The 17,313-nt window shown below is 35.4% G+C and overlaps 1 protein-coding gene across 3 annotated transcripts in view; it reads left to right on the forward strand.

The window, feature by feature from the left end:
• Window positions 1–17,313, forward strand: part of OSBPL2 (oxysterol binding protein like 2) — a 37,480-nt gene that overhangs the window by 1,577 nt on the left and 18,590 nt on the right. For all 3 annotated transcript variants that reach the window (XM_085314144.1, XM_085314147.1, XM_085314146.1), the window contains 3 exons: window positions 11,188–11,350; window positions 16,321–16,468; window positions 16,716–16,791. In XM_085314144.1, the coding sequence (XP_085170270.1) occupies window positions 11,314–11,350; window positions 16,321–16,468; window positions 16,716–16,791 (261 nt within the window). In that variant the 5' untranslated portion in view covers window positions 11,188–11,313. The remainder of the gene's footprint in view (window positions 1–11,187; window positions 11,351–16,320; window positions 16,469–16,715; window positions 16,792–17,313) is intronic.

Consider the following 17,313-nt stretch of genomic DNA (forward strand, 5'->3'; position numbering starts at 1 on the left):
CAACTTCCAAACATAAAGCACTATACTGTTGCATGGAAGTAGGAGAACTGGCTAAACTAGCATGGAAGCACAAGAAATTCCAAGCAGTGATTTTTTTTTCTTCTCCCCTCTGGTATGTTTTTACTTGGTGTAAACATAGCTTTTTCTTAAAATAATTTTYGAGTTATGCAAGTGACCTTATATAATGAAACCTTTTTAATTGTTGCCTCTTTGGGTTCCCAAAGTAAAATTAAACTAGGAGCTTACAGCAATTGCTAGTTAGATGAAGGTGTTCTGAATACAAAGCAGGTGGTAATTCTGAAGAGACTGATCTACTTTCTTTTGACCATGGGATAGAGAGTTGAGGGTAAGATCAGGAATGATTCTTAGTATTGTTTTCTTTCAAGAGCACCTCATAATAAACTTACAACTTCAAGGAGTGCTGAAAAGAAAACACTGAGACATCTACTGTCCAGAAATAACTATGCAGCTTTTCAAAAAACTAGCTCTTTGGCCAGGCCTATATAATATTATAAACAGAAAGTTGAAGATGGAAAATGATGATAACAGACACTGTGCTTGGAAGTARTTGAAGACTAGATAGGTCAAAATGAAGGTTTTGGTTGATGTGATGCTGAAAATAAGAAAACAGGCTGGTGTAAGTAATTATGTTTGGTAATACCTATGTAAATGCATTTGTTTTGGTAACTGTGATCATTGGGGGCAGTTTTCACTGTTAGGTGCTTTCTTTAAATGAATTTCAAAAGTGTTACTGCTTTTGGTGGTAGGTTCTTGTTTAAGCTGACAGGTCTTATGATTGAAACTGTTACTTCTTTCAGTYGTCTTATGAATTCTGCTGTGTGAATTTCACACTTGCTGACCTAGAACAAAGGTGAAAGGCTTAGCTTTCTGTTATTTTAGTGTTGGTTGAAAAACATACCAATCAGGCTTTTTTGCTTTGATAACTCTATAGTTTTAAGAAACAGTCTGTAGTGCCAGTCAGATGATTTTTGCTTGGAAGCAAGCTTCACATCCAAGTACTCTGAATCTTTAAGCAGATAATTCATTAGCTTTGGCATTTGAAATAACTTGTTTTTGAACAATGTGATGTTACATCATACTACCTGATAACTAGAACCTCTGTTTCCAAGTTGACTCTTTTCTTGTCCTTCACTCAATGTTGATTTTGCCATCTGAGTCATGAAGATAATTGCTGAACAGGAATGACTGTCCTTGACAATTATGTGATGTTTTAAAATGCTGTTTAATCTGTTCTTTTAAAAATAACATGTTTGTTTCTTGTATGTTTCTTCCAAAATGAACAAAATCGGACCTGCAAAAGATAGGCTTTAAACATGAAGTTCTGAACATCTTGACTATTTTTGCCAAGTCTGAACAAGTAAATGGTATGCTTGTCACACGGGCATCTTCATCTAGGTGAATGAAATGGGAAATCAGAGCCATGGAAAAGTTGGCCATCCTTTATCTGCCACTTTGGTAGATATGGGACTTTGATGTGTTTCTTGATGCAGAAAATCTAGGTTAAATATTGTAATCATTTATTTCTTTTTTATATTTTATGCRGTAGACCACTATAGAGCTTGAAATTAAAAAATACATCATCTCAAGCCTCTAATTCTTAACTTACTGTGCCAAAGAAGGTGTGATGACATAATTAAATGCTTAATTTGTATTCTAAAAGGCTCATAATAGAAAGCTATGTGAATACAAAAAGTACTTAGTATGTGTCAGTTGTGGCTTACTATTAGTTGCAGATATACTCTGAAAATATATTGTTGATCCAGTACAGAAGAATTTTCAGGATCAATAGCGTATAGGAATAGACTAAGCTTGCTTTAATTCTGTGTTTATACTGTTATAAATTTTTTTTTGATCTAGACAGATCCTTCAGATTATTTTGGTATATTTTATTTTGCATATGATTTAATCATCTAGTACCACCAAGAAAATTAAGATGACTTTTCAAAAATTCCATTGACAGAATTTTTAGGGCCAGATTTTTAGTGAATCACAGTTGCTCTTTGTTCAGAGGATGCAGGAGGGTAGATAGTAGCCTCTTCTTGCAGTTGTTTATAAATCTGGCAGAGTAGATGCAAAAGGTGAAATGTGCCTGCAGCTGTGGAAGTACATCTGGACTTTTTTAGTATTGGCCACTTAGTTCTGTGGTGCAAAACTTACACTGGATGTTGTACTGGGCCCATAATGTCTATACTTGGTATTAGGTTCATTGGCAGCCTTAGTTGGTGAGATTCCTATTTGAGTTCATGTCCTTTGCTGCATTGTTATTGTTAGAGGTTTAGATGAGATAGGAATTGTGGCTGTTGGTATGYTATGGACTTTTGAGGTATTACAAAGGAGTTTGCCTGCTCATGAAATTTTGTCAAGAAATGCATTTTCATGAATTGATAATTTAATAATATTTTACTAATGTTGTTTGAACTCTTCTGAGTCATTTTTTAGGGCCTCCAAAAGAATCTGTTAATATAGCTCATTGGGTTTTGGTACTAGTGATAGTTCAAAAGTAGTTACAATACAGGAACTTTTAAGATGGTAAACCACTGAAATCTAGGTATCTCTGTGGTTCCCACACATTTCTCTCACTTCAGACCTAACCAGTTCAGGCCATTGAAGTGGCGGAGGCCAATGTAGACTATACTTCCTGCAGTATGTCGGTGCAATTGAGCAAAAACTACAGTCCTTTTAATAATTCTGAATTAGAAGATGTTAATTCTACTGAGAAGTTAGCTCCTCAGCCTATGGTTAGTTTGGCAGCATGTTTGTTTATGAGACAAAATAAGATTTCTCAGTTGGAAGAATATATGTTCTTCTGCATGCATGTGTTGTTTTAGTCTTTACCAGAAAGAAAAACCCTATTAAACAGCTGTTTAATATTAAAACAAAAACATTACCTATATTTAGAGCTGCAGATATCTAATATTTATTTATATGGTCTTATTTTGTCCTAAACATATAAGAAGGTTGCAAAGCACCTAAAATTAATCAGAGCGGATAAATATTAGGAAGCAGGTAGCTAGGTGGAATCTTTATTAAAACTGAGCAGTGGATAAGATAGTTTCCTGGCTTGAAGTACAATTCTATCTTTTTTTTTTTTTTTTTTTTAATTCTCGACAACAGCAAGCACAGTAAGAATTCTTATCCTGGTATCATAAGATATCTGTTACGAGTGTAGCTTTAAAGGAAATCCATAGCAGAAACTCTGACTTTATAAAAGCTATTTTAATTTTGGAGTCTAATCTTAAAACTCTTAATAGTCTGCTAGCTTCAAATGAAGTTCTGTAAGCTGTTTGCATGAGCTAGTGCTGCAGGATTTGAGTGTGTTAGGAACTGGTAATGGAAATAAAAAATAGAATTGGTTATTCGTTTATTGGTTAGAGTAACCTARTACTTTGCAGTAGGTTAGTCAGCTGTTATAGTCCTTGTGTCTTTTTTTTGCCATATGATTATCATAAAGGTCAAGGATMTCCATGAAAATGATTTCTAAGATACTTTGTACAGAATAAATGTAAAAATGTACCAGCAAAGAAAGAATGGATGCACAGAAACAAATGTCCAAAAGTTCCTATGAGTAGGAAAATCAGTGAACTGAACCTGTAAGTATTTGCGCTGTTTTAATTTTTTTCCAGTGATGTTGTATGCCATAATTATCTTCACATTCTCAGATTTCAGTGATCAAAATGTTTACATTATATTTACATGATGATGAAAAATATAAAAGGATACTTAATTGTATCTTCAAAGTACATTTTGGTTCAAAGATAAATGTTCATGGATGGTTAATTATATATCTACTGACAATTGTGTCCAAAGCTACTGTGCTTGGAGCTATTGATTACTTCTCACCTTGCCCTCTTAGAAATAAAGTAAAACAAATGTTTAGGAAATTAGTAAGAAGCAACTAGTTTTACAAGGCGATACTGATTTACTGTTTTTTTTTTAACGGAGTGACTAGAAGTGAACTGGTACATCAGTCAAGATCACATGTGGTGTTATGCATCATGGATATAGAAGGCTTGTAAAAAAAAAAAAGTGATCTTTTACAATTGTGGACAATGAAAGGCTATATAGTTTAAATAATAGTGTACCAGATACACTCAAGTGGGAAATTTTCTCCAATATTGATGTAGTATTAAAAAGTTGGAGAACAATTGTGGAATTCTGTGGGAATTTCAATGAAATGTTTTGCAGCAGAAAATACTAATTTGATGGAATCAAGTTCCCTCACTATTTTTATTAGGTTTGGTAACAGTTCTGCAAGTCAGCATTCTTGTCCATAGAATAGAATTTGTGGCCAGAGTGAAACTGGGAAAAGCTGTCAGTTTTGTATGTGGTTAATAACTATACTGCTAAGAGTATTTTCAGTGCAGATTCATCAATACAAGTTTCCTGTTCAATAAATCTTGCTTCTGACTGAAGAGTCTTGTGATGGGGCATACTCAGGATATGGGAGAGTTGTTAGAGTTTGTTCTGATGCAGAAAGAAACAAATTTTGTAGGCTTAACTCTATAACAAACCAGAATCCTGACATCTCAGTTGGCCTTAATCTTATGAAGTGTCATCAAAAGTCTGTAGGCCTGAGAAAACAAAATATGATACCGTCTACCATTAGATCTATTTGGTTGGTGTATTCACAGTTAAACTTTGTGCATTTTACTGCCACTATTGTTTAAAGTACTTTAAAAATAAGTTCAGCTAAGCTATCAGCCTCATATGCTTCATTTCTAGAGTACTCAAAACTGGCCCGAGTGCATTTAATTGTAACTCCTGGCTACATAAAGCTTTATAACAGCCTTCAAAGAAATTAAAAGGTGATGGTGGGCCAAGATTGCAGCTTATCCTCATCACTCAACCTTTCTATGCTCTGTTTAACAGGCTTAGAGAAGGAAGTTGCACTTTTACTGTGGATGTTGAGTGAGTTTAATCTTGGCAGAAGTAGTTATTATATTAAGACTTTGGAATAAGAAGCACATCTAACTGGGTAAATAAAATTCCCTTCTGGATGCTGCTGTCTGTGTAGCTGTTCTCTAGTTGAAGAGATTTTAAGTGTGTAATAATTATAGCAGGTATCTAACTTGCCAAATAAAATGGTTTCTTGGTAAATTTTTATAGATGTTTTAGATCCAGTGCTGTTGGTAGCCTAATTTTACGAGTCAATTAGGATTCATCCTTGCTGAAGCTTTCATTCAGAGATGAAACACTGCAATTTGATGCTTTGAGGAGATTTATATGAAGAAAAAAACACATGAATATTTATCTTCTAGTTCAAGCTATTTATTTCTGTCCCTTGAAGTACTTCTGCTATGTTAAATTCAGCTGACAACTCAAGGAAAGGATGGGATTGGCTCCCATTCCACTAGTCATGCTGTAGGACTATTGTTTTTTAGTTCTTATATTTTTAGTGCCAATATGAAGGCGCTATGTATTTACTTTTCTACTGGCTCTGTTTGACTCTCCTCGTCTGGACAAAAGTTGTCCTGGACCCAAGATAGCAAACTAATGAAAATGTTGCTCTTTATTAACATAGGTTGCTAGATGAATTAAAGAGGCCATGAATAGATTTTTTCCTTTGCATCAAGCTAATTTTAAATTCTGTCCAAACTATTAAATTGAACTTGTCTCTTTTCCACCTATTAAAGAAAAATGAAATTCCGAAAATTGAACATCTTTTCAGAGCTTATGTGATTTTACCCCTTCTCTTCCTCCCATGTGGCAATAATTGTGCAGTATTTTAATCATGTGAGATGTAACAGAAATTTTTCATTAGTTATTTTGATGAGAACCTCACTTGACTATCATTTTTTTTCTTTCATCTCTTCTTTTTTTCTTACTTTCAAGTATTCTCTCGAGTTATCAAAGTTACTTTGTTACTTTGTTTTAAAGTTTGCTGTGGAAGTACAGGTCCAGCAAAACCTCTCTAGGCATGTGAAAAAGTTAATAAAAATGCTAATTCATTAATTCTTTGGCAGCAACTTAATTCCACCATATCCAGTATATCCATTAATTGGATATACTGCTAGTTACGATGGAGAAGTCTTTATTTCTGTACTTGTAAAACTGAGCATATTGAGTGAAAAATCAGGATTTGTAAAGGTATAGAAATGTTGTCAGCAAAACATTTACTTTCCAAAATTGCTGCGTGATATTAAATTGCAACTTTGGATCCAGAGGTGAAAGACGCTGCAGATGTAGTCAGTCAGCCAGATTTCAAAAATGATCTTGGTGAACTGCATTCCATTCAAATCAGTTACTCTAGCTATAATGCTTGCCTTTCTGTAGAAATGTAAATATTTCTTCAAGGGAGAATAGTTTCTTTTGGTTAACCTAACTGGGTCTTTTTGTTGAAGATTAATATATAAGAACAAGTTAGTAGGGAGCAACTAGTTATGCTGAATTAACTAAGCCATGATAATTGCTTGTTTAAACTATTGCACATTGCTATGAGCAGGATTTAGTGCCTTTTTTGGTGTATAAATGATGAGAATGTCAGGATTGTAGCAACACAGGCATAAGTTTTTTTTTCTTTGTTTAGGAATGAAATTTGAGCATATGATGTAAGGAACTTCAGGAATTACTATCCTAGGTAGATAAATGGCATAGCAAACTTCAACTTCTAGTACTTGGCAGAGCTATAAGCAAATAAAATGGCGTTATGGACAACTGTTACAGATAATATCACCAGCCTCATGTAGTTGTGTAGAATATAGGAACCAGAGAAGGACCTTTCTCATCTCATCAGGCAGTGGATCTCCATACCTTTGGTTTCAGAGAAAAACCTATATAGGATTGAATAGGACTTCCCTCTAAAAGTGTGTATGTGTTCTCATATATAGGCTTGTATGCATGCTGCAGAATGCATTGAGCAGATCAGATTCTTTATTAAAAAAAAGTGATTTGGAGTCTTGTACTGTTGTTGTCCTAGTTTAAAAATGAATGTATGTGAGGGGAAATGGTAATAGATCAGAAATGTGCAAAATCCGTGACTGATGGGATTGATAGGAGAAGAGCCTGGTGCTGTATCTTTGGAAAGTTGTTTTTTGTACCTTCTGCTGCTGGGGCCGATGGGTCTGTTCAGCACCCTCTGATTTGTTCAGAGTTAAGATTTTGAAAGCAAAGTGTATTATTGGAAGCCAGATCACCTGATACGTGTTACTGTCAAGTTACCAGTTCAGTGCAATACTTGACAGAACAGTTTGACATTATTCATAACGAGCTGATTGACAGGTACAGTAAAACTTTCTTCCGTCATTATGGAAGCTTAGCTGTCGCTGTAGTGAAAGTGATAGGAATACTTTAATTTTCTGGTTAGCCCTAGCCTCCTGCTCATGTGCTGCATAAAGGCTGCAAAGCACATCATTGAGGGAAGCATATTTTCCTCTGAGTGACTGACTCTCTTAGGATCCGTTTTAGTGTCAGCAGTGCTTGTTGGGACCATTAGTGTGTCATGCATGTTTAGGAACAGCTGTTGCTCGGTTGTTTCTTGTCATTCATGACAGTTGTATTTCTGTATGTCAACCTTAGTAACTTTCTCTCTGCTGAATGTATTGCAAGCAGTATTCTGAACTTGGTGCAGGTGTTTTCTCTTATTTCTGCAGTGTTTAATGCAGCTGTAGGCTTTGTTTTGTCTCTGTGTYGTCTGTAAAAGTACTTTCATTTTTATGCATTCCTCCTCCTTCCGCTCTCTCCCCCTTTCTTCCCCTTCCCCCTCCCTACTCCCCAAAGGCAAATGGGCTACTAGTCAAATTTTCAAGTAGTTTTACACAACTTTTTCTTTCTTCTTGGAAGAGAGTAAGGCCCTGATCTTGGTTTTCTGTTTTTATCTATCAACTTTTACATTACTTTCCTGGTACAGCTCAGTTTCTTTCTGTGGTAAATTTAAGGCACTTGCATTCTTAGACAAAGCATAATGTTATCAAACTGCAGTGCAGTTCTAGGATCCCAGTCTATGACTTGTTCCAGTGGCAAATGTGAATGAAGTCAGTGAGCATCCATGGAGGCTTTCAACTTGCCTATAAAAAACAAAGGCCTTTTTCATAGTGAAGATAGAACACACAGTTTATTGCATGTAAAAAAAAAATAGACTGAATCCTGTTTCTGCAGTGTAATGACTGTTCTTACACTCTAATGATAGCAAATTTTCATGTCTTTCTAAGGTTTTGCTTCCAGTAATAAGATCAGATTTTTTTAAATTGCATTTTCAATAAAAAAATAGCTTTAGCTTTTATTTTGTAAACTTCTGCAATTACCTTTTAGATTGTCTATCACTTATATCTTTCAAAAAAAAAAAAAAAAAACTGCTGATAGTAAATTGAGTGCTGCTGTGCCTTGGCAAAACATCCTAATGCCCTTTAAGAGGAGGACTGTCCATGGTTATCAGTCATGCAGAAATGTGAGAATTCAAAGGAGTTTTAATATGTTGGGTTACTTGCTTGGGACCAACCTGGAATTCTTATATCAGTGTTGGTATTAGCATTTCTAAGCTGTGTTATAGGACAGCGTAGTATCTTGTTTAACCTGTTGGTGGATAGTTTTACAACGTCACTAAAGCGAAAGGCTTATTTGAGAGGAACCACAATGGTAGTCCTTTGATTAGAAGCTATGAGAAGCTCTTGCGAATTTTTGGCTTCTCATGCTATGCTTAGCTTAACTCTTGCTAGTCTGGTTTTATATATTTTAGATATTTACATGCAAATAGGTAAAATGACTAGAAAAACTTGCTTCTACCAAAATAGTTTCTTCTTAAAGATTTGCTTCAGGAAAYAATGTCAAACTGTCTTCTGTTAATTGCTTTGCACCCACTTCAAATGTAATTGCAAAGAGTAGAATTGTTTCTAGACAAGTTCCTGACAACTTAGTGCAGAGGATTTCTTGGAGCCAGATAGAAGATAAGTTTACAGTTCAGATTTACTAACCCAGTARTAAAGTTGTAGTGTTGTGAATGGGTATGATAGCTTTATTTGCTTTATCTRTTTTTCAGTTTGATCTTTAAAAATATTATCTCTCCTGAGGGGAAATCGGTCTGTTAAAAACAAAAATAAATGTGGCAGTTTTTATGTGTGTACACAAAACACAAATAAAAATTGGTATATACCAATCTGTGGCCTTAAAATATAAGGAAACAGATGAGCTTTGTGATTTGTCTTAYAAACCATGAAACTAGATAACACAATGATAGGTTTGCTGATTTGTACTTACAGTACAGATTCCAGTATTTAATTTGTTGGTAGTGAATTATGGCTRTAAAGTTCATTAAATAGGCATTTAGAACACCATAATTCATTCCACTGTTTTTTTGAGATGGAGTGTAATATCCTGTTTAGTTGATCCAGAAATCTGCGGTAGCTACTACTTTTGAACTAGTTATTGGTTAAGAGGGTTTCTGTCTTTCTCTGGTTTTGTAGCAGCTTGATTCCTCGTGCCCTGAACTGCCTGTATTGTTTTGAAGTGAAGCTGCTACTCCTTTGCCTTCTGCAAGCAGAACCTCTGCAGATGATCTTTCAYTGAAAGTCTTCAAGTTTATGTGCTTCTGACTTCTTAGTATTTTGAGCTGTTGCATCCTTCCCTAGGACAATGATACTTTGACATATCTGAATCAGAAACTTGTTGCTGATAAGCAATAAAGTTGAAGGTCGCTTAAAGGTCTATCACTGGAGAAAAGGACAGGGAAAAAGAGGAGAAAACTGTCATTCAGCTGAGCGATTGCAGCAGGAGTGTAGTAACAGTCACAAGAAACAGCTGCATGTCGTTTTGCCCTTCGAGGCCTTGTAAGTAAGAAATTACTGAAGATTTTGTGGAAACTCAGGTGCTAACCATGGTGCACAGATGCAAAAGCCTATGATGGCAAGCAAAATAGGGAGTTCCTGAGGGAAAAGTTCTGAGAGAGCAAGTAGCAAACTGAAATACCTGGCCTTGACAGACATAATGAATATAGTGTTTGCCTTGAGGTGTTAATAGATAAGCTATTTTAGCTCTTCCTTCTGAATGAAGAATTGGAAGGATTGTATTGGTATGAGGTATTAAAATAGTGGGCTTTTTTTTTTTTTTTTGGGGGGGGGGCAATGAGGTAAGAAGACTTGAAATACAGGGGAATCATGCAATTTGATTTCTTGCAGAGAGGAAGAGGAGGAATTGGCTTCAAGTGTGGAAAGCTGAGACTAGGAATAGAGTGCACTTCTGTCTTTGTTTCTCTTAATTGGAATGGAAATGTGCAAGTTACAATTACTCTGGAAAAATTCTACTGYCACAAAAGCAGTGGGATCATCAAGGATCATAAAAATTGAGACTGACAGATTTAGGTTGTTTTGGAGGTGATATTGATAGCTTGCTATGCGGTCATTTAACACTGTACTTGGCTGGTTGTTGGTACCAGCCAGTGGTATTTGTAAGAGTGGAAACTACATTTTCAGATTCTTTTGCTTTGACTAAAATTGAATGAAATAAACACGTTTAGATTACACCATTGTCAACCATCTGAAATAAATCTAATTTAGCTTGTGCGTAAAGCAGAGCTGGAATACTTCGTAAGTCTGTAACTTCTTTGCAGTGCATGTGGCTTTACTGAGTATTTTCCTTTCTTACGCCTGGAAAAATCTCCAGTTGTCTCTTCAGCAGTTCATAGCAGTAGCCTGACAAAACTTCTGTAATGGTCTGACCAGATTTCAATAGATACTGATGACATGGTGTAGAATGAGCCCTGATCTTTCTGTAGCAGTGAGATTTTTGGGATATAACACTTCCTTGCCTGATCCAAGGTTTCTGTGTTAAGGATGCTGTAAGGTTTACTATGCTTCTGAAGAGGGAAGTTTTTACTTTGACAATTGTCTTTTTCCGTGTTCCATTTTCTGCTCCTTCTAGCTCTCCATGCCTGTATTGCTTTCGTGAAATTTAACTTACAGTATGCAAAGTATATTTAGCAATAATATATATGATGCATTTCTYTACACACAGAAAACCAGTGTGACCTAATGCATCATTTTTCTTGTAGGAGATAGTATTAGCTTCAGAATTACTTTGGTTTAAAGACTATTTACCATGACATTCATATAAGAATCCAAGCGTGCAGGCTTTCTTTTGTCTTGAGAAGAAAWGGGAAAAATATGTCAAGTGTTTATGTGTGCGTGCATAAGAAATGTGGAAGATACTGATTTTATTTTCCCCTGTCTTGTCAAATAGATAATCTGAAACAGCTTGGCATTTGCAAACGAAGATCTYGAGCACACAAATACTTAATTTTTAAATCAAGCTCAACAATGCATTAGAGGAAGCTGGATTGGRTGTACAGAGATTTCATGCTGAAGGATGAACAGTGAAGAAGAGTTTTATGATGCCGTTACGGGTGAGTGATGGACACAGTGCTGAAAGAAACAACAGACTGCATTGTATTTATGCTGAGGGGATAGAATCTAGTCCTATTAAGAATAAATAAGAAGTAAAATGCCCTAGTGATGACCTTTAKTAAGACCTTTTTCTTTTCAGAAGATGGAAAAAATATAATTCCAGTTCAGTGTTTTTTTWATTTTGTTTTTAAACACTTACTGGTGGCTGTCACTTTATCACTGTTAGCACAATTAGTCCTTTAGCACCAATGTCTTGCTTTCATTTTCTGTAAAATGTAGGCTATTTAATAGAATCTTGAGAAGTGATGCCATTAAAACACTTTGAAAGGTGAAACATCTTCCACAGATTATTGTTGTTTTTATTTATTTTAATGGAAAACTTATCCCAAAGAACTGATGTAGAAGAAGCTTCCTAATCAGAAACAAAATGGTATGAAAGTTTACTTTCAAGATAGGAAAGTCTTTGCCAGCCAGTGTTGTCTCTAGAAAAGCAAACATGAATCACTTCACATTTGAGCAGTGTATCAAATAGTACTTTCCTTTGTACTGCTAAGGACRAATGGTTATTTGTAAGAGCCTTACTTACATAGTTCTAATAGTGAAATGAAATGCTTAGATTATTTTAATAAAATCCTTTCGAAAATTTGAAGCAGCTTAAAATTCTTCCACTTAAATGTCTCCTTAGAAATCCTGTAATAGAGGTGAAATGAGAAATGCTGGCAATAGTGCATGTTGATTCCTTAACTTAGAATCAAACGAATGGAAGGAGATAATGGGAAACATTAACATTGAGGGAATGAAAGTAGTATRGCAGATACAAGCAGGTAAGGTGGACTTACAGAGACAGTTGGTTTGGAATTCCAGCTTGATGAAATCCACTTCTAGGACATGAATCTGTCCTAAGGAGACTTGCTTTATGTCAGGATGGATTTCATCTCTCTGTTAATTTTTCTGCTTCTGACATTGTCCCTGTCACATCCAAAAGACAAGTTCATGTGGTGGAATTGCAGGCTGTGTGTTTGGGAAACATCCTCCTGACAGATGATTCTATCCTGGCTACATGATGATTACACTTCTAAACATGCAGGATGGCCTGTGTTATATAGGTGACGAATCTTTTGCTTGAGGTTGTGAATGGGGAATAGTTTCCATGGAGAGGAGTTTCTTCTCATTCAGAGGTTATTACCTTTGCTGATCAGATGGACATATGACATCTTCATGAATGAATGCTTACCTTGGGAATCTGTTGGAAAATCTTAACTGTGGTGTCAATTGGTTCGTGACAGCACAGCATCTGCTGTGTTCACAAATAGTCTTGTCTGAGACTAGATTAGGTAAACTTGTAAATTCTTAGAATTCAAAATTTTCAAAATATTATGTGAGACAGGAACCACATAGTTTTGATCAGTTCCTTCTGCTCTGTGTCACCCTGGATTTATTAATGTTATTGTGGACTTGTTAGAGGCTGCACGTCATTGGGTTCTCCTGGGTTACAGCTGTATCTTTTATTTGATTCTGTCACATACTTGTTTGCCAAAGTACTTTGTGAAAGGATTGCCACAGAACTGCTTGCCTAATTACCAGGATAATTTACTGTTTTTCAAAAATAAGAGTATTGTTTTGATTTTTTTTTTTTTGAATATTAACCTGCAGTTCATGGAATCTCCCATCTGTGTCTGTGAGGTTAATCTGGCCTGATGTATCTGTGAGCATGTTGCTCTTCTGGTTCTTACTGCTTGACAGTTGTTCACTGCCATCTATTTGCCTCCTCTTGGGGAGGAAGAGGTGAGGTGTCAGCTGCCAAATTCATACATTTCCATAATGTTTGGATCTGACTGAATCAGGAGATTCTGCCATGCTATTTAAGTACTGTAAATCTAGTGAAAGGTCAGCCTGCCTCCTATTGGAAATAGCTTGCTACAGCTACCTGTTGTGAAGATGACTATTGAAAAGTGGAAAATGTAACTTCTGGCAAAGAAAAAAATTAYCTAATTTTACTTGCGATCTACATTCCCTGTCTGCTGATCTCTAATCTTCCTTCTCATTTAGATCTGTAGGTTTTTGGTACTATGCTATTTTGATTCCCTTTGTTTTGAGTGACGAGGTTTAACTAGTTTTTAAGGAAGTTGCTGACAGCGTATAAAAGGGCGGTCTTGTGTCTTTACGTGACTCAGAATACTGTGCCTCCTTGCTGTCTCGTGGGTGGATGTATAGCATAGTCTGAGTAGACTTACTTCATTTGCAGATGGGGAAGAAGACGACTATGAAAGCTAGAGCTACTGGCAAGTCACTTTTCTTTAAGCTCTTGAAATAGATTAATGTTGGCACCCAATTTATGTGTTCTGTGAATGATTTTGAAAACTTGAGGCTTTTTAAAAGCTTTCATTTCCTCCTTAACACAGATAAGTTGGGACTTTTTATTTAGCTAAYTGTTAACACTATGTCTTTCAGTGTGTGGTTCCCTGCCTTTTAAATCCCCATTTTTGTCCTTATTCCCAGAGTTTTTTCACTACAAAACCTAGTCTGTGAAGAATATCCTCTAGATAGTTTTTTGTAGAACTATAATACTTAAAAGTTGCTTGTCAGAAAAATTCTGTAATGTACTCAATTGGTGTGCGGTAGACAAGCCAACTGTTACTTAAAGGTAGATGTCACAGCTGTTGAAAGTCTAGTGATTACATAGCTGTGTACCCTAATTAAAAAAAAAAAAAAAAAAGAAAAAGGGAAAAAAATAAAAAAATGAATATAACTGGCTGAAGATATACTCTAACAAAGAGGACTAACACTTCTGGTATATCCTTTTGTTCTGCAGCAGGGTCTTAATTTTTGTTGCTTGTACACTGAAGACAAATTTGTTAGAACCAGTATTTCTTTAGTCATCAGTGATGTTGTCCATTTATACACCCTCCCCCCCCCCAAGTCTAAATTCCTTTTGCGATGTACAAGCCTGGAGCAAAGTACTTGTGAATCRTGGAGGAAAAACAAAGAATAGTATAGATGAAGACAACGACTACTTCACAGAATTTGCCAGGCTTTAGGCACAAGGTAAAGGCTGTATTTCCAGGGATGTTTTTTGTAACCATTCCCCTATAAGCCAGATGACTTTTCCTTTTTTGAAACTTTTCTTTTGTGTTTAGGTGTGTTTACCTCCTTGAAGTGCCTGTTAATGTCAGGCTGTGGGTATTTTATCAGCTTTCTGGACGTGTACCTGATGGCTCGTCCATTTTCTTTTCCCCCCGCTTGATCAGTTAGACTAGTAAGTTATATTGTTATGTGATACAGGACTTGCCTTTTCCATCTGCTTGTATCTTTAGCAGGTACCAAAAAAAGACTACTGTATAATTAGAAATGCCATTCTTTAATAATTAATATTCTTTTGTTGTGGATTGACTAAAGATAGGCATATGTTTTTGAGACAGGTGTTTCAGGGTAGTCTTCATTTTAATGACCTGAGCATATGTAACTATCATACTTTCCAATTAAGTACTAAGACTTGCTAAGGTGTGGTTATTGTTGTATAATTATATGCTTGTGACATCAAGAGAGATTAATACATTACATCACCCTTTATACCTGCTATTTACCAAGTGCGATAATATCAATGATACTTCCTTCTGCATTTTTGAAGGTTATTTTTATGGTATTTATACCTGCTAAAAATGTAGCTTTTTCATTTTGAATGAATGCCTTATAAAGGATGAGGTTGCATGGCAGCCTTTCTTTCAGTATTGACTTTAATTTTCCTGGGGAGATCAAGGTAGAAATAAGCGTAATCTAATATTTGATGTCATTTTCTCATGCTGTTATTGGCTGAAGTTGTACCTCTGTGTTTATGCAAAACAAGGGTGTGTTTTTTTTTTTTTTTTCCCGAGCTCTGAAAGTGCAACAGTTGAACACTGTATTTGGATTCTTCTGTGGGAAGTTTCGTTTTTCTTAGGTTTTGGATTCCTTTAAAGAAAATAAGTATAAAACTGCTTTTTTTTTTTTTAATTATTTTTTAAGATGCACGCAAGTTGTTCAAGGAATCTGCACTTGCAACCATTAACTCCARTGCACAGAATTCAGTTGTTCTTTAGTCGTGCAAAGGTGTATCTGCGTGTGTGTGTGTGTGTATATATATATATATTTACAATTTCCTTATTTAAAAGTGTATGCAAAAATAAATCATCACTGATCTAACTGAAAAATGAATAGCTGTTTGACTATGGAAACTTATGTTTCTCTAGATTCCTGTTGATTTAACTTTTGATAATTAAAGCTGTTCAAGGCATGTTTTTATTGTGGATACCAGTGTATAGCTACAACAATATTTTCAATAGCTTTTTTTCACAAGGTATTTCTGCYTCACAAGTAGATGGAGTTAAGTTGTAAGAAATGGAGCCACTTACTCCAGGTCATGCTTTAGGTCACTTGTAGAGCTCAGTGAATGATTCTGTGTGGTTTTCACAGGTTCCTGCTGTCATCATTAGGAAAGTATTACATGCTTTGTACAAATGGATGGCAAAAAGAAATCAGATATCTTAAGCTTCTATTGCTCTAGTATCCTAGTTGTTTGCCACTGACTTATAATAACCCATATCTGTTAGTAGTATGAGTAGACAAGTTAATCTTTTTTTTAAGGTCTTTGTGAAAAAACATGCAAGTGAACAAAAGTATCATAATCATACTGTAGCTCTGAAGAAGAGAACTATAATTAATTAGCTACTACAGAACTCAAAAGATTCTAAATCAGGTTTATATTCAAGAATATAAAAAATTAGTAGAGGATGCTTGATTCTAATGCAACCCTGGACTCTAAATACTTTCATAATTTCCAAATTATGTCACTTAATAAAGGTTCTTTAATGATTTTAAAATAAAATAACCTGTTATGTTTCTTCTGCTGCTGTAAGAATTAAAAAATGAGTGGCACTGTGGGAATAATAAGGTTTCTAGGAAAACTGTTGCTGTATTATTATTTTTTAAACAGGCTTCGATTCTGACAATTCTTCGGGGGACTTTTCAGAAGCGAATAATAAAGCTGCAGAAATGCTCGATCTAGATCCACACCAAAGCAATAGGACTGGAAAACATAATGGAGAGACAGAGATTCAAGAAAATGGAATTAAGAAACACAGGTAAACACATATTAATGCATAGTAAAGAAGAAATATGTACATGCTGGCTCACTCTATTGGGACATTAAGGGCTGTTACCACTGGAAGAGGTCATTTCTCTGGAACTCAAAAACATTTCACCTACCTTTTCTGTCAGCTTTAGAGCAATGCTTTGCTGCTTTTGTGAAGTACTGCAAGACCTACAAAGGAATATGTCTCTTCATTTAAGGGATTGATAGTGATAGTTATTGTGTTTTCCCTGTTACAGGACATCATTACCTGCCCCGATGTTTTCTAGAAGTGATTTTAGTGTGTGGAGCATATTAAAAAAATGCATTGGACTGGTAAGTTAATTTGGATAACTGTGCTGTTGTTAGGTATCATAGCTTCAGCTGGTTAGTTTTGTTGTTTAAAGCCTGGACACAAAAGAAAACCGGATGTGTTTTTTATTTGTAGGGAGCATTTATTTGTAGGAGTTACATTGAAACTGCAAYGTTTTAAATCTCAGCATCCATTTATTAAATGGAACTGTTTACAGAGATTGGCATTTCTTGTGTTGTCTGATAAGTACTAGTCTAAAACCCTTAGAAATAGTCACATATGGTTTGATTGATACAACCTTCTGTTTTTCACTTTTTTATTCTATACTTAGCAAAATGTAATTTGAGGCTTTATTTTGATTTTTTTCATAATCAAGTCAATATGATAACTCAAGAAAAATTACTTTCCTCTGATTTAGGAGAWAGAAGTGTTTGGGCTCTATAAATGTTTCTTCTGAGGAAGGCCAGGGTGTTGGCTCGGGCTGTTAACGGTGTAATTGGGTCATAAGATTTATTCTTGGAATCCAAATGGACTTTACATTGGTC

This window comes from Rhea americana, unplaced genomic scaffold (genome assembly GCF_003343005.1).
Source record: "Rhea americana isolate MKP2758 unplaced genomic scaffold, rheAme1 scaffold_4, whole genome shotgun sequence".
Classification (NCBI taxonomy): Eukaryota; Metazoa; Chordata; class Aves; order Rheiformes; family Rheidae; genus Rhea; species Rhea americana.